This window comes from Solanum tuberosum, unplaced genomic scaffold (genome assembly GCF_000226075.1).
Source record: "Solanum tuberosum cultivar DM 1-3 516 R44 unplaced genomic scaffold, SolTub_3.0 scf00103, whole genome shotgun sequence".
Taxonomy (NCBI): Eukaryota; Viridiplantae; Streptophyta; class Magnoliopsida; order Solanales; family Solanaceae; genus Solanum; species Solanum tuberosum.
The window spans coordinates 1,453,143-1,474,406 of NW_006239027.1; the positions used below are offsets into that span (position 1 = coordinate 1,453,143).

At 36.3% G+C, this 21,264-nt stretch overlaps 3 protein-coding genes across 5 annotated transcripts; 2 read left to right on the forward strand and 1 right to left on the reverse strand.

Annotated features, from left to right (window-relative positions):
• The first annotated feature begins 1,112 nt into the window (after window positions 1–1,112).
• On the forward strand, window positions 1,113–5,615 carry LOC102605078 (uncharacterized). 3 transcript variants are annotated; one of them, XM_006348655.2, is made up of 9 exons: window positions 1,113–1,213; window positions 2,283–2,684; window positions 2,773–2,832; window positions 3,034–3,128; window positions 3,282–3,454; window positions 4,010–4,122; window positions 4,816–4,861; window positions 5,033–5,073; window positions 5,155–5,615. In XM_006348655.2, exons 2-9 carry the CDS (start codon window positions 2,358–2,360, stop codon window positions 5,308–5,310), a joined length of 1,011 nt encoding a protein of 336 aa, XP_006348717.1. In that variant the 5' UTR covers window positions 1,113–1,213; window positions 2,283–2,357; the 3' UTR covers window positions 5,311–5,615. The 3 variants fall into 3 exon arrangements, with proteins under 3 accessions (XP_006348717.1, XP_006348718.1, XP_015164813.1); XM_006348656.2 differs by having other exon boundaries at window positions 1,117–1,213; window positions 2,286–2,684; XM_015309327.1 differs by having other exon boundaries at window positions 1,123–1,189.
• A 425-nt stretch (window positions 5,616–6,040) lies between these two features.
• LOC102605632 (putative pentatricopeptide repeat-containing protein At1g69350, mitochondrial) lies at window positions 6,041–9,362 on the forward strand. Its single transcript, XM_006348657.2, has one exon. The coding sequence runs from the start codon at window positions 6,194–6,196 to the stop codon at window positions 8,453–8,455; it is 2,262 nt and encodes a 753-aa protein (XP_006348719.1). The 5' UTR covers window positions 6,041–6,193; the 3' UTR covers window positions 8,456–9,362.
• Window positions 9,363–12,550: 3,188 nt separating this feature from the next.
• LOC107057663 (uncharacterized) lies at window positions 12,551–21,142 on the reverse strand. Its single transcript, XM_006348658.2, has 4 exons — window positions 20,628–21,142; window positions 16,112–16,347; window positions 15,108–15,915; window positions 12,551–15,015 (listed from the first exon to the last, which is right to left on the reverse strand). Exons 2-4 carry the CDS (start codon window positions 16,343–16,345, stop codon window positions 12,836–12,838), a joined length of 3,222 nt encoding a protein of 1,073 aa, XP_006348720.1. The 5' UTR covers window positions 16,346–16,347; window positions 20,628–21,142; the 3' UTR covers window positions 12,551–12,835.
• Between the last annotated feature and the right edge of the window lie 122 nt (window positions 21,143–21,264).

Consider the following 21,264-nt stretch of genomic DNA (forward strand, 5'->3'; position numbering starts at 1 on the left):
GGCTCTTAAATGCCCAAAATGGACTCTGGAAGTCATATTACTAAATTATTCATGGGTTAACACACGAAAAAGTGAGAAAATTGCCCTAATACTGTAAATTGGCCCTTAAATGGACTCTGAAAGTGGTGAGATTGTACTGATTCTCCAACTTTCCATAAAGGTTTCTCAAAGAAATCTTTCGGAAGCCAACTCCCTACGAAGGGTTCCATAAAGGTTTCGTAAAGAAATTGTCCGGAAGACTGAGAAAGCCTCACTTTCGAACAATTACTTTATGAAACCTTCATGGAACCTTGCGTAGAGAGTTGGGGGAGCAGTACATAGTCTCACCATTTTTCAGGACCCATTTTGAGCATTTAGGATTTATCCTACAGGAATTAGGCAATTTTTTTTTAGTTTTTCGTGTGTGTTAGCCCATGAATATTTTGGTGATATGACTTTTTGACGATTTAAAAAAAAAACCTTTACGGAATCCTCCGTAGAGAGTTGGGGAGCAGTACGTGAAACCTCACCATTTTTGCACATATTTTGGACATTTATGAGTCATTTCTCAGTTTTTCATATGTGTTAGCCCATTAATATTTTAGTGATATGGCTTTCCATCGATTTTTTTGTAAAACCTTTACAGAATTCTCCATAGGGAGTCGAAAGAGTAGTATGTACAGTCTCACCATTTTTACAACATATTTTGGCATTTAGCGACCAATTTACAGGAATTAAACGATTTTCTCAATTTTTCATATGTGTTAGCCCATAAATATTTTGGTAAGATGACTTTCCGTCAATTTTTTGCAACCTTTACGGACCCTCCGTAAGGAGTTAGGAAGCCGTACATATCGTCTAATCATTCTTTACGAACATTTATATAATGCAAAACTAAAATATCCAAAATTATTTTTTGAAAGGAAAAAATTACCTAATAGAGCAAACTTATGTTCAGTATTTATCTGAAATATCAATAGTTGATAAAAATTTAATACATAATGAGAGTTTTGAGTTTTATCTGTTTAACTAAAATACAGTTATTTGTGAAATTTATTACAAAATAATATAATCAAATTAATCACCCATTTGATGTTGTAGATGAGCCAAGTGGCAGTGCACTATAAATACCCAAAAAAAATAAAAATCAATGGGGGTAGAATGAAAAATTAGTGGACGCCATTTGTCCGGCAGAAAACACAACTTTCCGGTGCGTCTCCGATCTTCTTCTCAGGTGATATTTCTGCAACTGAGTACGCTTCTACTCAGTTATTATTAATACACTGTTTATTTCAAATCAAAATAGTAGTAGAAATTCGAGGTATAGGATTTGTAGTATATTGAAAGTTCATGTTTAATTTTAGATTAATGGGAGCAAATTAATATGATTCGAAACTGAATAATCAAAAGGCGAATCAGAATTAGAGAATGAGAAGTTCCTATGTAGTGTTAATTTTTTTGACGGGTTGTCTAGTTGCAATAAACATTATCAGGTGGATTAGCTCTAGTTTCTTTGTTGTGAGCTGAGACGATACATTTTTTTCCCTCCTTTTAGGAGTTTTGAAGAACTGAGGGAGGTGATTAGTCAGGATATAACACAGGTTTAAGTTTACTGAGGACGTGACTCTAGATAGGAAGGTATCATGTCGAGGATTAGGGTGGAAGGTTAGTAGGTTGCCGAGTGTTGTTGCACTTCATTCATGTGGTAGAGGCAGGGCGGTAGGCTCCTCTACTATTGTCCTTAATAGTTATTATTTAGGAATCACATAGCTTTTTTGTTCGTTGGTATTTATTAATATTTGTTGCTTCATTTGCTTTGTATCTTGCTTTTTTGGTCTTATTTTCTTATAATCATGCTTCAAATTCTTTGGTCTATCGAAAACAGTCTCTCTACAAAGATCAAGGTCTACCCTCCTTAGAGCCCACTTGTGGGATTGCACTAGCGTGTTGTTGTTGGAATTGATTGCAGAAATACTCGAATTGCAATTTAGAAGTTCTTCTTTAGCTTGAATTTGCTCAGTGAACATGAATTTAGTTATGTTTGGAGCTGAAATAAACATTTAGATGTTGGATTAAATGAACCCAAATAGGAGGGTATGGATATAGAGGATTCATGTAGTCTACCCAAAGCAATTTTTGTAGTTTAAAAGGTAAACATTTAGGTTTTTTGTGAAGTTTTGACAAGGTTTTCTCCTTTCTTTTCTTTTTGAACCTTTCTAAAAGTCAGTATACAAATTTAAATTCCCTGAATTGACTACATCGATGCTGAAGTTGAAAATTTGAAAAGAGTAACTTTATTTCAGAAGTAGATTGAACGGAAAGGAAACTAGGTTCTTTGAAGGAGTAGGGTGAAGGAGGAGTTGTCCTGAACAGCAGCCATGGTGCAAAGTATGTCAATGAGTACTCTTGCAACTTCTAGATATTGTGGGGTTTGTGGATCCACCTGTTTGAGGAGGCAGTTTGGTCGAATAAAAGAAACCGCAATAGGTTTTAGGGAAAGTCAATTTGTTTGGAACGATCGTCGGAAAAGCTTGTCCTTTGCAACCCACATTGATATGCTAAAGCAGAGAAATTTGAGAGTTCAAGCTGGATGGTTGTTTAAAGGAGGTGACCAAAGCTCAGAAGCAAGCATTGAGCGTAGCGAGAATGCCAATGAAGATATATTGATGTTCTTTTTCCAGCTGGACCTGGCTACACGCGTGCAGGTTACCATCTATCTCTGTGATGTGCTGTAGTTTATTTGCTATATCTTTGATCATTGCTTCACGAGTGTCTATCCTGCTTTATGTACAGTATGCTTTGAATGTGGAGCAGTATGAAATTGCACAACAACTAAGAGAGAAGCTCAATGAGGTTAGTTTATGCAGATATCAAATGTCCTGTTTTCATCTCATCTTTTACTCATTTCCCATTACCAGCTTTAAGCAACTGTTCTTCTTGCGATTTTATTGGATTTGATTTTTGGAGTTTGGATCTCCGAAATTGGACAAGCCAACGGATAGATGAGAATTGTTTACTGACTAGAATCAGTGTGCTTCTTATATGCTAATGAAGGTGGAAACAGAGGTTTTGAAGCAGCAGGAATCCAGAAGGGGATCAGCCTCAAAGAGTGAAGCTCAAGATATGGCTATAAGCATCTTGCGTCTACGGTAAGCATACTCACATTCCTTTTGTTCTTTTTTGCCATGAGCTTTGAGTGCTGGATATCAAGCTATTTCTTGAATTGATTATAAAGATTCTACCTTTAGTATGTTCCAAAGGTACCTTTTGAAGCACCTCTGATTAGCTTTTGCTTCGTCCAGTGCAGACCTGCAGAATGCAGTTCAGAGTGAAAATTATGATTTGGCAGCTAAATTACGAGATGAAATTTCCAAGCTTGAGGCAGAGTCTCTGACTACATCAATAAGAGCTCAGGCATATGAAAATGCTCAATATGCATTTCGATTAGGCCAGAAAGTGAAGCACACGAATTTTGGTATGGAATCTTTAACTAATTGTTTGGAGTGGAAGGAACAGCCTTTGTCTAATTCAAAAGATAACCAAATGTAAAAACAGATACACAAATCCTCATATGTTCTCCATATAATTAACCTGTAGCTAAAAGTGATATATAAATTTGAGAGCCTTTATGAAGTTTCCTGGTAGGATCGGCAAATTTGATGATTTGATTAATTCACAGTCTTTCATGGCAGAAGTTTTACATTGTAAATGCATGAACTACTTAAACCTCACTGAGTGATCAACCCTTGCTTATTTCTGATGTTGACTTATGAGGATACATAATCAGGAAGTGCCTTCAATATTTATCTTTTAGTGATGTGCAGTACCCTGCATGGAGTGATGTGCTATACCTTGCATGGACATCTTGTGGCTCAATGTATCGAATGATATAACTATTCTCCTGATACATTGCTTCCTCCTGTGAAGATGCATTCCCTTAACTAACATTCATGGAGCCCCTAGATTCAGCTCAATTAGTAAATGTTACTCAAGTTATTTATAGTACTGAACCCTTATGTTGTGACTTCAGGATATCGTGGTGTTATATGTGGGATGGACCCAATATGTTGTGAATCAAATTCATGGATGGAAACTGCTCAAGTAGAAAAGTTGACTCGTGGTCCTGATCAGCCCTTTTATCAGGTTTTTCTTGTCACGTAAAAATATGTTTCATCCATTGCAAGCAAAGATCAATTCAATTTATCTATCTGAGCATGGTCTGGTATCAACAGTATTGCTTTGCGACCACATCCCAAGGAAAGATCAAATAACTTTCTAGCTGTGTATGTCAAATTGTCAACTATCTTTTTGTACTTTGTAGTCCCCTATCCTCCTTAATATCTGAAATTTACCGCTTATGCTGTAGAGTTCCACATCCTGGCTTCATCGTCTCATAATAATCATGAAATGTTGCATATGTACTGTGCATTGACCTGATAATTTACAAACTTCAATGTGGTCCTCTAGAACTGCTTATCTGTTTGCAAACATATAAAAATACTTTTACCATCTAGGTCCTCATTTTAGCAAAAGTATGCAAGCTCAAAGAACGATCCTGAATGATGTAGAAATTTGCTGCCTTTTAGAGCTATGTTCAAGATTGACGACCTCCAGAGCAAATAACTGTTTAAGCTTCATCTAATAAACATTTTCCTGATACAATCAAAAGAATTGTTTGGAGAACTTCTTATGCATGCTGTACAAGTTCCTGATCCTAATCCATAGTTCAAACTTCAGCTCTCATTTTGCTGCGTTAAGTGGTGCTGCTCCAAGTGATAATTTCTTAGTTATTACTTCTGATCTTTTTAGTTTGACTAAATATAGACATATTTTCAGGTGCTGGTGGATGTACATACAGATCCCAATCTGTTAGTGGCATATGGTATGTGAAATTTGTGACTATGAATAAGCATTTCCATTAACTAGATAATCTAGTGTTAGCCAAGAAAGGTCCATATACTGTGTGGAATTGTACTATATCACCTCTTAGAACTTTTTGCAAAATTTATTTGCTGTTTGTGTCTCATTAGTCTGATAATTGTTCATCATGCAGTACCTGAGGAAAGTTTAGTGGTGCCTAGCGAACCAGATAAGGTATGTATACAACTAATCTGAAATTACAACACAAAGTTGTCATTCAATCTCTAACTTGGTGAAAAATTCAACCACGTGCAGGATAGATTTGATCATCCCTACACCTCATTCTTATTTTTTGGGATGGATGCTGCCGGAGATTTCATACCAATCAAGCAGCTGCGCGAGAAGTACAACAAGCCTCGGCATGAGGTGCCTTATGATCCGGACAACGAGAAGAGTGGAGAAAGTTCGTAGATGTGACCAGAGGTTATGTTGTCCTCTATGCAAGATTTGGATATATGAGAAATTTTCTTGATTGAAGAGAAATGCCTTTCCCTTTCCCATTATGGTGGGGTTTACCTCATTTTGAAAGACTGCAAAATATGTTTCCTGCACAATGTCCTTAGAATACACAACATAGTTGTGGAGGCTCTTGTATAGTTCTGGAGATTTTGGATGACCATGACCAAAGTATATTGAGCTGCTGTTATTGTCAGCCTGTTTCAACAGAAAATGGTCAATGTATATTCATGTTTTACCTCAAAACCCCTTTTATATTTTCCTGTTTTTTTTTTTGGCACAATACATAAATGTGTCATTTAACTCGGCCTAGATGTCATTGTTCCTCGCCCGGTGTCCGGTGCGCACATTGTAGCCTGACTAAATTTGAATTCGCGCCTGAAAATTCCACATTGGCTGTAAAACGCTCTCTAACAAAGGTGATTATGTACCCAGGAGGACTCGAACATGAGATCTCTAGTTAAGGATAAAGAAGTACTTAATTACCAATTCACCACAATCTTTGCTAATCATTAATTAATCCCCGCTTTAGATTTTGACTAGCAATTGAAACATCAAATATCAATTGATTGGACTTTATACAATACCATAGTTATTCATACAACTACAACAATAACAGCATAGAGAAGTTGTTTGCGATTAGACGAAATATAGTATCGAATAATAAGATAGTAAATATGAAAGTTTAGACAAGCCTCGATTAGCTATGGATCGGGCTCTTGTATAAGTTCACATATTTTTCCCTCCAAATGTCAGAAGAAAAATGAACAACTCTCATATATGCTCCCTCCAAAACTCTTAACCAAAATAATGAAACTCATTGAACTAAAATTCAAGAATGATACAGTATATGCCACTGTTCAGATCATGTTCAAGCTCAAGATCAGTAGCACAACTTCACGCACATCTCATCATCAATGGTCTCCGCAAAGATCCACTTGCTTCCACCAAGCTTATAGAGTCTTATTCCCAAATGGGTTCCCTCAAAACTTCAAGACTCGTCTTTGACACATTCCCAAATCCAGATTCTTTCATGTGGGGTGTAATAATTAAGTGCCATGTTTGGAATAGCTGTTTTCAAGAAGCCATTTTTCTTTACCACAGTATGCTTTGTCAACTATCTGAAACCAGTAGTTTCATTTACCCTTCAGTCTTGAGGGCTATTTCTGCAATTGGTGATCTGGGTGTTGGTCGGAAGGTTCATGGAAGGATTTTGAAATGTGGGTTTGAGTCTGATTCTGTTGTCGAGACGGCGTTGTTGAGTATGTATGGTGAACTTGGGTGGACAGTTTATGCAAGGAAGTTGTTTGATGAAATGTCTGTGAAGGATGTTGTTTCGTGGAGTTCGATTATTTCGAGCTATGTACGTAATGGGAAAGGTAAGGAAGGATTGGAGATTTTTGGGGATTTGGTTAAGGAGGGTGTTGAAATTGATTCAGTGGCTTTGCTTAGTGCAGTTGAGGGTTGTGGTGAGTTGGGTGTATGGAGAGTTGGGAAATCTGTTCATGGTTATATATTGAGAAAGAATATTCAGAGTGATGGGTCTTTGATAAACTCGCTTGTTGCAATGTATGGAAAATGTGGCGATACGTGTAGTGCAGAGTTGCTTTTTCGTAGTGCTGTTGATAAGAGTACTTATACTTGGACAGCAATGATGTCCTGCTACAATCAGAATGGTCGCTATCATGAAGCGCTGGCGTTGTTTGTTAAGATGCATGAGTCTGATGTGGAATACAATGAAGTTACTGTTATGGCTGTTTTATGTTCTTGTGCTAGGTTGGGTTGGCTAAACGAAGGGAAGTCTATACATGGTTTTATAGTTAGAAATGCTTTTGATTGTGACAATGATCTTCTAGGCTCAGCATTGGTTGACTTGTATGCTAACTGTGGCAAGCTAAGTGATTGCCACAAGGTATTTGGTTCGTCTCAAGACAGACATATCATCTCGTGGAATATGCTCATATCAGGTTATGTGCAGGAAGGATTTTCTGACAAGGCATTGACGCTTTTTGTGGATATGGTTAGAAAAGGAATATTGCCAGACTCGTATACTCTGGCAAGTGTCCTCTCAGCTTCTGGAGATATTGGGTTTTCTGAATTTGGCTGTCAAATTCATAGCCACGTTATCAGGACTGGCTTTTCTACGGAGTTTGTCCAGAATTCACTGATTGACATGTACAGTAAATGTGGACTTGTGAACTATGGGCTCATGATATTCAAGGATACACAAGAAAGAAGTATTGTGACTTGGAATTCAATGATGTGTGGACTTACCCAAAATGGTTTATCTCGGGAAGCTATTAGTCTCTTTGATGAGATATACTCAAACTCGAGCAGAATGGATGAAGTTACCTTCTTAGCTGCAATTCAAGCGTGCTCGACTATAGGATGGTTGGAGAAGGGAAAATGGATTCACCATAAGTTAATCATCTTTGATGTGAGGCATGATATGTATATCGATACTGCTCTGACAGATATGTATGCTAAATGTGGAGATCTCTGGATGGCTCGAAGAGTTTTTGATAGTATGTTTGAAAGGAGCATAATATCTTGGAGTGCCATGATAGGTGGTTATGGAATGCACGGTCAAATCGATGATGCCATCTCACTCTTTCATGAAATGGTAAATAGTGGAATAAAACCAAATGACATCATTTTAACAAATATTCTATCTGCTTGCAGTCATTCTGGTTATCTGAATGAAGGGAAATATTTCTTTAACTTGATGATTAACTTGAACATTGAACCCAAACCCGAACATTTTGCATGCCTTGTTGATCTTCTTAGTCGAGCTGGTGATATTGATAAGGCCTATGAAGTCATCACTTCGATGCCGTTTCCAGCAGATGTTAGTATTTGGGGTGCCCTGGTAAATGGATGTAGAATTCACAAGAGAATGGATATTATCAAGATGATCCAACAAAGGCTTAAAAACATGCAAACAGATGATACTGGATATTATACTCTATTATCCAACATTTATGCAGAAGAGGGAGAATGGAATGAATCTAGAATGGTGAGGTCAAAGATGCGAAGTTTAGGTTTAAAAAAGGTCGATGGATATAGTATGATTGAAGTTGAGAAAAGAATACCAGCATAAAGCAAATGGCACATACTTCATTTGCATAAAGGGAAGTCTCAAGCTTATATTGATGTTCTGATATTGGAAGTAGCTGCTTCCATTGTTTTTGGATGTAAAGAACTGATTAGCCTGGGAATATGCAATATTTATTTCATACAGACTCTGAATGGGGAAGGGGAGCGTTGGCGTAATTGGTAAAGTTGTTGCCACATTACAGGAGGTGACAGGTTCAATCTATGGAAACAACCTCTTGCAGAAATGCAAGGTGAGATTGCGTACAATAGATCCTTGTGGCCCGACCCTTCCCCGGACCCCTCTTATAGTGGGAGCTTAGTGCACTGGGCTGCTTTTACAGGGTCTGAACTGGAAATGACTGCTGATCTGCCAAAAACTGGCTAAGAGGGGACTTAAAGCTGTCCCTGGATCATCAGGTAATTTTCTTGAACTGCCACTCAACGAGAATTATGTCTGCTACGGAGCTCAATACTGCCATTCTCTTTCTGTCAAGTAGCTATTCTCATGGATTGAGCAAAAACTTGATACATAGCCCACTTTTTAGCTCCAACCTGCCTTGGACTTCAGACAGCACTATGCTAACTAGATGAGATGTCCCTGATGACAAGTGTGTAACTCATAAGTCATCTGAACCAGGATCAAGAAAGAGGAGAAATGGAACGAAATGCATATTTCAACCTACACCAGAAAGAAAACGAAAACGAAGACCCAAGATAAGAGAGTCCATAATCCATATTTTGATGATGCATAGCACCGCGCGTTCTACTTGAAGCATTCAGAAAACCTGACTAAACACAACCAAGATTTTAATTTCCATGTTAATGTCATTGTTTGTAGAATATCTTCTACTTTTAAATTCATGTTACTCATTCCAACTAATTATTATTGAATTTTAGTACTCAAGGTTTCATCAAAACATTGTCTTATCATTCTTATTCTTATTAAATACTAGTCTATGGACACGTGCGTTGCACGTGTATCCCAAGTTATTTTGTACAAGATTTTACATAATCATCTAAAATTATTGCAACACGTATTGAGTAATCAAAGATAAAATTAAAAAAAAAAAAGTTGCATGAATGTGATACTTTTCTAGCTATTTGATAGTTAAGTTCAAAATATGTGAAAATGATATCTGACAATTCAACAAAAATACTTCAATGTTCATGCTCGTGACAACAGTACTACACCACTACAATACATATGATTATATACTACATTAAAATGAATAAAGCAAAAAAATAAATTGAAAGGGAAATCGTATAGGAAATAATCGATATTCTAAATTATAGATCTTAATTATTGGATAGATAAAAACAAGAACCAAAATGGAAAATAAGCCTATAATCTAAAGATATTGTACGTACATAGCAAGTGAGCCTGATGAAAATCAGAGAAAGCTAGTAGCTACATCAAATACAACTCATGATATATATATATATATATATATATATATATATTCATAAATATATAACAATAGTGTTAAATAGAATGTGATAATATTTATTACAATTAATGTATATTTACATTTTTGTCCATAAATATTATGAGTTTATAAGGACATTTTGATAATTTAATTTTTAACTTGGGGGCTTTCTATGTTAGGTTCCTACTAATTAAGATATACAATATAATGTACTTCTATATCTCTTAAAAGTTATTGTGAGTCTTGAACAATTTCATTTGATTGGATTGGTAATATTTCTAGAAGAGACCATGCAACTAAATCGGAAATTCAAATTGGAGAATACAAGGGATATATAAAGCAATCGTTTGGTGCTAAACCCAAGCTATCACCAAATTGTTGTCACATAGATGTGTGACGTCAAATAGCTTTTTTAGTTTATAGGTATCTTCTTCCGGAGTTCGTGTTCATCTATCTAAATGAGCTCCTCCCTAAGACTATTCCATCAAAAACAACTACAAAGATAGTGTGAGACCTACAACTTAATTACTATTTTTTTGAATAAAAAATTTCAATTTTTGTGTAGATCTTCTTCCTTCATGCAACATATCTTCAAGCATATGTAATTCTAATACAAGAAATTGTCATTTCATAATCTAATCCAAATTTTCTCTATTAAAGCACAACATTACAAAAGGAAAAACTTTTGACAAACAATTCAAGAAATTATCATCAAAAGCCTATCAAAAGAAAAAAATAATAGCAGCCCAACAAATCTAATATAAAATACAAAGCCAGAAAATAAAGCACAAATATATACAAAATAAAAGGACTTTCGGCAAATTAACTATATGAATTATTACTGAAAAGTATGTAAAACACGCATAATATTACAACTCATTATCCTAAAAGAACTATCATCATATAAACCCGAAAAATAACTAAGAATATCACATAGTAAAATTTATGTGAGTTACTGCCAACATGTTTCTCTACCCAAATAAAGGCTCATACCATTATCAAAACAATAACGTGTTTTGCCCCCGACGCTTTCATCACGAAATAATATAATGCTTGAACTCAAAAATCAATAGTATTCAGTAATTGAAACCTAAAATTAAAGGAGAAAATATATAGGTGATGATGCATGCTGATGAGAAAACTTTTAAGAGTGGTATAAGCTGTGAATAATGAAAAACCTTTACTTGAGTTTGATAGACAGTGTGATTGAATATATATATACTCTTTTTTAGTGCAAATTCATAGAATGTTGTAAAGAATGTTAAAAGGTTATTACTATCATGAAAGATGAGAGAAACAGACATTAAGATTGAAATAATTACATGTAACAACTAAGCAATTGAAAGATGTATTAAATATTTTTGGAATACGAAGCAATTTTTTACTTACAGATTCAATGTACACAGTGAAAGGTTTTTTGTTTATTTTACTGTACTTTTATTAGGTAAAGAACAAATTAAATTTGTTATCAATGATTTATGGGTATTTTCGTAAATAATAATAATAATATTAAATAATAGTATGTGATTTAGTATAATATGATATGATTATTATTTAATAGTTATTGATTAATTAGATATTTATATATTTTAATTTAGTATAAGGGTAAAATGGTAATTCAACTTTTCACTTTAGAAGTTCCCACTTTTAGTAATATATGATTTAATTTAGTATAAGGGTAAAATGGTAATTCAACTTTTCACTTTAGAAGTTCCCACTTTTAGTAATATATGATTTAATTTAGTATAAGGGTAAAATGGTAATTCAACTTTTCACTTTAGAAGTTCCCACTTTTAGTAATATATGATTTAATTTAGTATAAGGGTAAAATGGTAATTCAACTTTTCACTTTAGAAGTTCCCACTTTTAGTAATATATGATTTAATTTAGTATAAGGGTAAAATGGTAATTCAACTTTTCACTTTAGAAGTTTTCACTTTTAGTAATATATGATATGATGTTCTATAGAAAAAGACTTGTGGTCGCAGAGGGGTGTAAGGGGTTCAATTGAATCCTTTTTTGTTAAAATTTAAAATTTGTAAATAGGGTAAGAATAAATTTATTTAAATTTCTAGTTTCATCGTTGATTTAGTATTATTATTCTGATGGTCCCTTCCTTTGGGCACAAAGGGAATTAAGTGTGAAGTTGTGAACCACAGAAGAAGTGGAGAACCAAACAATGGACAGAACGTGGGAGTACACTGTCCAACCTAATACTTTTGGTGGGCCCAAACTTGAAATCTTTTCAAGACTATTAGATATGTGTTGTCATTATTATACATTGCAAGATTAACAAAAACAAGAAATAGAACAAAATAAATAAATAAATAATATTTCGATTATTATGTCTCAATTCCAAATAAGTAAAAATCGAACTGACCATGCAAATCTTGAGTTTCCTCTATCCTATTATTCTTCCAACTATAGAGTTAGTCACATCTCTTTGTTCATATCTGTAGCAACGACATTATTCTCATAGTTTTTTATTTTACAAGTATTATGTGTTATTTGAGCCAAGCATCTTCCAGAAATAACCTTTACTATCTCCACCAGGTAGGGAGTTGCACTATAGACCACAGCTATGGGATTAGATGGGTATGTTGTTGTACTTATAATTTTCAGAGGCCAACTCCCATGAAGATCTTATGTTAAGATAAGAGGGAAAAAGCATGTGGAAGCCAACAACATTCACTGAATAGCATTAATAAAATGCTAATAGCACAAGACATTATGCAGCATCTTGCTGAATACAGGGTCAGTAGATCCAATGGCAGAAACATAATAATGGGGGCTCCAAATTATGGAGCAAGAACAAAGACATGTACAACAACAATCCCCATGCAGCTAAAAAATTCACTCCTGAAATTCATAAAAGAAGCTCCCTAAATCCGTTAATCGGTTAATGTCACTCTATGAGCGATGAATGGATGAAACTACAGCCTCGTTTTCCCTGTGTTTTAAGTTAACATGACAGCCGAAGGAGTGCCTGCAGGGCATCTTTGTCTCCGAGGGCGTCTAGGTGTCTTTCCCCACCCTGTTAGGCTTTTATTGTCTTCCAAACTGGCTTCAATGTTATTAAGTTGGTGTATTAGTGGAGAGCTCGTTGTTGTTGTGGTCAAAACCGGGGCTGGGGTACTGGTGTCCACAACTTTTTTCCGCCTTCCCCTAGTACCTCCATTTCTTGTCCCATTCCTTCTTGTCAAACTGGAGTTCCAAGTATGGCCTGTTGCTCTCATCAACCCTCCAAATATCTGAATGTCTTCGGTCACCTCATGCCTTGACAATGAAGCTAGACCGGGAAGGATATCCCTTTGGAAGTCCCTCCGCTGTCTTCCCCTCCTTGCATTCCCTCTTCGGGGTCGGTTTGTTAGTGAACTGGCTCCTGCATCTTCCACTGTTTGGACTTCAGGAATAAATGGCTTGGGCATGTAGTCTTCCTCCTTGGTCTCTGTTAATTGCAATGTCATTGCTTCAAAGTAATCAATTTCCTTAAAAGCACTATGTGTAACCATCATGTTGTTGTTCTTGCATGTAATTTCTTTAGCAGATGGAGTACTATCTAGCTCGGCTGCACAAGAAGAGACCACATCAACAAACCATCGAAGAGATGTCAGAGGATCATCAGACGTATCACTGTGTCTTTCCTCAGTCGAGATGCAATGAGTGGATGATGAGATGGCAACTATTGCTTCTGCTGCAGTCCTGAGTAATTCCTCCTGTGTTTGCTCAGGTTTATGGTCAGGCAGCTGCGAAGATGCCCCACGTTGCTTTTCGTCTTCTTCTCTAGGCAAATTATCTTGTTCAATGTCCATAACTACAGGAGCTTCCAGATCTATATCCAAAATAGTCTTCACATTGGACTTGTTGGTTTCAGATGAAACTGGTTCTTCATCCTCAGTAATACATGAGTTCAAATCAAAGTGATTCCTGATGTTGATAGTTTTTGTCTCCATCACTTTCGTAGTAACGATATGTACTACAGCATCAGATTCCTCGGGCTCAACCATAGAAAGGTCACAAGCCACGTTAATGTCGATCACCATACTCCTCCTCTCATGTCTGATAGTCTTTCTCTCAGGAGAGGAACGGAGATTAGCAGAAGCAGAAACAAGTGATGATGATGACTCATTTCTGGAAGCAACGGGAATATCGAGGATTGGAACACCAAGAATTTTCCTTACATGTCCCATCTCGCACACTTCTTTTGCGGTCTTCATATGATGATGTTCCAAAGCTGATGGATCACTCTGGCAGAAAGGAGAGTTTGAGTAAGCCTGGACAAATCCTGAATCTGCTGAAGTTCCACCTATCCTTGTATTGACGTCCTCATTTTTATAATTTGCTTTAGCTTTAAGCCACGGCAAAACTGTCACAGGGTCTTGACGCTCTCTTTTTTCATTACTAAACTCAACATCTTGCCTGGGAGGTTCCTCACTAAGTGCACTTGTTGCTAGCACATTTAAGTTGAAGCCTTTTGCAGATTTCACATCCGTACTAATGAGAAAATTCTCGCATGCATTATTAGAGGAATGTTCAGATGTAAACCGGTCCCCCTTAATGTAGCTCAAAGAGTCAAAAGCACCTGAAGGGACGTGAATTGGTGATTCTTTCGTCCCAGATGAGGACCCATGGTAGAAAACATTTCGGTTGGGTATCCCACTGGGACAGCCTGGACGCACCCTAGAACTGCCACCATTAGCTTGCCAATAGTCTCCAATTTGTCTCTGAGATGACTGTGAACCCTTACCAACTGCTGCAGATGAGTTGAAAAATGAATTTGTATGCAATGAGGATAACCTCTGAGTAAAGCTACCGTTTGGCTTCTCCCAAGAAGAGACAGAATGCGGCCACGAACTGCTAAATTCAGAGGAACTTGCACATGGAAATGGACTAGCCATCTTGGAAGTAACAAATGGTCCCACTTGAGTATAATTAGACTGCTCACCATTTCTGTGAGACATATCTAAACTATGTCCTGTTCTATCTTTCCAAATGTCATCCTTAATATGGTGAACTAGATGAGCGCCCGGAGTTTGATAGGCTTTGTTAATCATTGCTGGTGCTTGATGGGAAGCTGCAGGGATCTTTTCTTCTTCGAGACCTCTTGGTAATGAAACTGAGCTGCCTTTGATGTTACCTGCAAATTGAAGCAACTCAAGATAGGTACAAATGAATTCCGGAAGCAGCAAAACTCAAGAAATATACAGAAGTTTCAGAAGAAACTATTACCGGTTTCATATGCCGAAGCCAACCACTCCCTCTCTTTGCCTCTACTGCGATTGTATAGGTTACTTACAGACTCATTTGGGCTGGCACAATTGGAATTCCAAGGCAAAGCCACAAATGGCGGATTTGATTTTGCAGAAGCATTTATGCTTCTAGTCTCTTTAGGATTATTACCGTAACCAAGAAAATCAACAGGATCAGTTGCTTCATCAAGCTGCGCTGGTTCATTTAGGTCAGCCAACCCAATTGAGCTTCTCAAACATGAATTGGATGTTGAAGCATCTTTTCGGCTATCACCTTTTGCAGCACCATCGCCACCAAGAAACAATTTTTTTCCATTCTCTTGAGGAACTACATAATTTCCATTAACAGGATAACTAGGATGTAAAGATCCTGCATTATCTCGCGACTGCCCACCATCTTCTGTATCTATGTAATCATCGGCTGGAAGGTGAAGATCAAACAACATTTTCCGGACCTTTGAGGGCCTAGCCTCCAAAATATCACAGGCTTTCGAAGAATAACCATTTTGCATTTGAACTCGACCAGGCTGTACACCATCTCCTTTTGAAGAACTAAAGGGAGAATTAACATTTTCAGTACCAGATGTAGATGGTCTAGTATAACTAGAATTTTCCAACGGAAAGTTTGCGATGTGCCATTTCCGAACATCCTCAGATGGTACTTGAGGTCCTAGGTGACTGGATGAACATGATGGCTCCATTGATGAGCGATATTTATGCATTTCCTTCCTTTTAAATTCGTCCATCATGTCCCTTTGAATTCTGTAAAGGCGATGAAGTTCCACCACCTACAAGCAAACCATTGCATAAGTATATTTGGAACGCCATTGACACAAGGCAAAAAAAAAAAAGGATTACATGACAGATGAAGAGATTTTGAAGCAGGAGAGTTTAAGAGACCGCGGCATTAGGATATGTAGAACCATACTGAAAACCAAAATTTCCAACTAACCTCTCAAAAAAGAAAAGAAATGGAAGCATTACCTGATTCCTGAATATGGCCTCGTGTTCAAGCATTGTCTGCTTTAGAATGTCCTTATCATACCCTGGATATGCATTAGTTGTAGTCCTCGGGGTGAAACCATTACAATATTGCCCGTTTGGTAATGTCTTATCTCCATAAGATGGGGTCCAACTGCTGCTGTTAGAATCCTCATTAAGGTCCTTCATAGAGTAATAGCTTGGTAGGAATCCTTTGTAGTGCACTTGTGTTCCCATTCCTGCCAAGATTTGGCATCAAAGAAGTTTATTAAAACCAAACAGTTTATTCTGAATAAACTTTGAAATTGTTCTAAAAAGATGACCACAATGAAACAGAATTGAGATACTCAGAATCTACACATCTATTTACGAACATATGATCCCAACAGATTATAGCAAACACCAACGGCGGCATTATGTAAAGCACATCTATGTTGAGAGGGCCAACATTCCTTACACATTTAGCAAAATGAAGGTTAAGTGATTTAGACAGAACTTTGGTATCAAACACGTGCTAGGGGAGTGTATGACTTCAGAAAAAGATGTGCTGTAGAATAGATAAGAACAAGTAGAACACAAAGATGATCAATTGAGGAACAAGCCTAAGATGGTTTAACTATATCACACGTAGACCTCCATATGCACCGATTTACAGGTGCAACACCATGATGATTGAAAATAATAAAAGAGGACTTATCTAAATCACATAACTGTAGTTGTATCAGTAGACATACAATTTCTTGAAATGATGCCGGAGTTGGATTAAAAAAAAAACATAACAGGTTCAATAACTGATAGCAGGGGTAGAGATTAAGACTAAGTTGTGGTTATGCTTACATAAAGTTCGGTGTTCCTCAAGAGTATTTTAGTTATGTGTTGAGACTTGTATGTTTGTGTAGGGGTAAGTATGATTCTCTAATTTTAGAGAACCCCTAACTTGCCTTGAAAGACAAACTATTTTTGCCAACTAGAGGATATATTCATTGACGAGCCCATGGGTTATACCCTAAAACAGAAAAGAGGAAAAGGAAAAAAAGAAACTATTCTGCTTCAAGTAACATCTTTCAAAAGTAACCACGACAACTTTCCCTTACATAAATCAGCAATTGATATTTTATTAACATTTCCATATAACCGGTTGTACAGATTACAAATTAATGAGGCCAGATCAGCACATGCAAAATTATCTCCAGGATTAGCAGAGTTTGCCCACGGTGTCTGAACTTGTGAACTTCTTCTCTTTTGTACTCTTTCCTAAGTTTAACATGCAACAATTCTTGGATACTGGAGCATGTAGTCAGCATCGAAAGATAACTATGTTTATACCAAGTAAAACAATCCAAAACACCTTTAAAGGAAAAATTGCACAAGAGCAACCCCAAGTACTGCACGCACTCTGCACGGTTCTCACCAGCAACATGGGGGAAAACTCCTTGCTTTTTTTTTCTCCTAGAGCATACTTTGTTAAAGTTATGTTCACACGCACCCATTTCAAGATTTCAAATTAATTATTCTGTATAGCATACAGTAACGAGGAACCAACTCTTCTTTTTTCCATAATTAATTACAACCACAACATAGTGCCCAAGGATAGCAGAGGAAACAAATAGTAATAAGAATTTCAGGACACCTTGGAGAATTTTATGAAGAGAAGATCAATAGCATAGATACTATCCTGGAAAAGACTATTGCAGGTTGTTATTTTTTCCCAAAAAGAGGAAACGCAAAAAATTGTTCTGCTTCAAGTATATCTTTCAAAAGCTAACTTCGATTACTTTCTCTTTTCAGTTTACATAAATCAGCAAGATTATCTCTGGGAGTAGAAGACTTTGACCACTATGTACAAGCGACAATTCTTGGATACTGGAACATGTCATCAGCATCAATAGAAAACTGTTGTTTCTACCGAGTAAATAATCCCAAATAGACCTGTTGTAAATATTCTTAGAAACCTAACCGTCAAAGGACAAATTGCACTAGAGACACCCAAGTATTGCACGCACTCTGCACGATTCTCACCAGCAATATGGGGGAAAACTCCTAGCTTACATCAAATTACTTACAAAATATAATCAAGCAATACAGCAAATGTAATACACAAGTAAGGGTAAGAAAAGCAAATGATCAAATATCTGAAATGATACGAGAAATAGTAAAAGGTGATGGAGTACTGCTATCTGAAGCTTAGAAACAGAATCACTTGTCTGCATCACTAATGATATCTTCCTCCATTTCTTTCTTACCCTGTTTCTTTTAAAGTTCTTTCACACAGATAGAGAGAGGGGACGGAGGAATAAAGGGAAGAGGAGAAATCGACTCACGAGATGTAAGACGACTTTCTCTATTTAAAGATGCCATAACCTTTAGAGATGTATCACGATAAAATGATAATTAATGAACTATTCCTTCTTGATTAATTCGTTAATGTACCTCTCTTGCATCGAGTTTAACATGCGATGTTCTTGGATATTAGAGCATGTAGTAAGCATCAAAGAAAAATGTGTTTCTACCAACTAAAATAATTCCAAATAGACTTGCCAAAAATATTCTTAGAAACCTCACCATCGTGATTTTTAAAGGACAAATTGCATGAAAGCAACCTAATTATTGCACGTACTCTGCACGATTCTCATAGGCTACAAGGACAAAAAAAACTTCCTAGCTTTTTTTCTCCTAGAGAACACTTTCAACATCCAATATGTGAGAATTCCATGGACATTTTCAATTATTATTCTGTTAAAGTTGTGTTCACACGCACCGGTTACAAGACTTAAAATTAATTACTCCTGACAGCATAGGGTGATGAGGAACCAACTTGTCTTGTCCATTGTTAATTAGAACCACAATGTAGTGCCCAAGGATACAAGAGGAAACAAACAAGACAACAGATACCGATCAAAATTGCAATTAATTTGGAAATTTGTCTCTAAGCAGCACCAAAATCCAAAACTATCCAATTACCGTAATCTACTCATGAAGACAGAAACAAGACTATCAGAACGCCTTGAAAATATTTATGAAGAGAAGATCAATTGCATGGATACTAACCTGAAGAAGATTCTTTCAGGTTTATTTCCCAAAAAGAGGAAATGGAAAAACCTATCCTGCTTCAAGTCTATCTTTCAAAAGCTTAACTTTGACGGTTTTCCCTTTACATAAATAAGCAATTAATACTTTGTTAACATTTCCATGTAATTGGTTGTATAGATTACAAATTAATAATGCCAGATCAGCACATGCAAGATTATCTCTAGGAGTAGAAGACTTTGCACGCAACGTGTGAATGTGTGGACTTCTCTTTTGTACTCTTTCCTAAGCTTAACATGAGACAATTCTTGGATACGAGAACATGTAGTCAACACCTTCCCCTTCGCACTTCGCTCACCCTATCCATCCTTGCGCTGACAGGTAGGGCTTATCTATGTGATTCGTTACGCTTGCCTGCGCCTATCAGCTGATTCTATTGCCTGCCAGTTAGCGATACTTATCCGGTAGTCAAAAGATAATTGTGTTTCTACCAAGCCCTTATAAAATAATATTTAAAAACCTGTATTTCTACCAGGTAAAATAATCCCAAATAGACCTGTTAAAAATATTCTTACAAAAACCTTGCCATCATATTTTTCAAAGGACAAATTGCACCAGAGCAGCCCGAGTAACGCACGCACTTTGCATGATTCTCACAAGCAACATGTGGAAAAAATCCTAAACTTTTTTGTCTCCTAGAGCGCACTTTCAACAACACACGAGACTTTCGTGGGCATTTTCATTTACTGTTTTGTTAAAGTTGCGTTCACACGCACCAATTTCAAGACTTAAATTAATCGCTCCCTATAGCATAGGGTAGCAAGGAACCAACTCGCCTTGCCCATCATTAACTAGAACCACAATGTAGTGCCCAAGGATACTAGAGGAAGCAAACAAGACAACGGACAGTAACCGAGATTGCAATTAATTTAGAAATCCATCTCTAAGCAACATGAAAATCCCCAACTCTCCAATTATCATAATCTGCTAACAAAGACTAGACACCAATCTTGTAATAGCATATAAATTGGATTTTAATCTACTCCACTCTCACCATGAACTTCCTAAATTGGATTTTAATAACTAGTATAGTTCTTTCTTCTAATAAAGTATCAGTTTTTACTCATGCAATTCAAAGTTTAAACCATTACCCAAAACAACTCACTTTATAAGCAACAAAGTTCCAATCTTTTTCAACTGTAAGAGTAAATGAAGCACAAATCACTTTAAAACCAACAAAGTTCCAATCTTTTTCACTTGTTAGAGTAAATGAAGAAATCATAAACACAAAAGCCACAAAAAAGATCCCAAATAGAGAGGATCACTAGTAAACTCAAGAACTTAATCAAATCTACAAATAACATTAAAAAAATGTATAAACACAATTATCCATAGAATCTAAAACCAAGCAAAAAAACAAAATAGACTTATTTTGTCCTTGGATTTTTAAAGTCAAATAAGAATAAATCAAGCAAAATATACAAGAATTTACCTCAACCCCACATCTTGGCAGCACTTGTTCTCAACACCCTTTTTCATGGATTGAACAACACTTGCAGCAATTCAAGAATCATGGAGAATTGAGTGACCCCAAAAAAAAAAAAAAGCAGAGGAACAAAAGAGGACAAAGTAATAAATAGTACACTAATAAGTACTCCCTCCCATTTTACATGATGTAGTAATAATAATTATGAAAGAATTAGAAGAAAAGAACAAAGTGGGTAGTTTGCTAACACCATTGAAGAAACTCAGATCCTCATAAAACTGAAAAAAGATTGGAGATTTCGATCTGCTGGGGCCACAACTTCTCAGAAACAAAGAAAAAGAAAGCTCTTTTTTTTTTAGAGAGAGAAGGGAAAATCAAGAAGAAGAGAGAGAAAGACACAAGTTCTATGAGACTTCAAAGGTTGTGTAGTACTATATTTTTGTAAAATATGAAGAAAGAAAGAGAGATCCCAGATAAGAAAATCTTCACACAAACAAACGACGCTTCTGTAATAACAGTGGACATGAAATTTGTCAACATTCGGTCTCTTTTTATTCCTCCGTTTCAATTTATTTGATTTAAAACTCTAATAATTATCAAGAGTCAAGACGTGTATAAAATGTATATGTCACGTCAATATCGG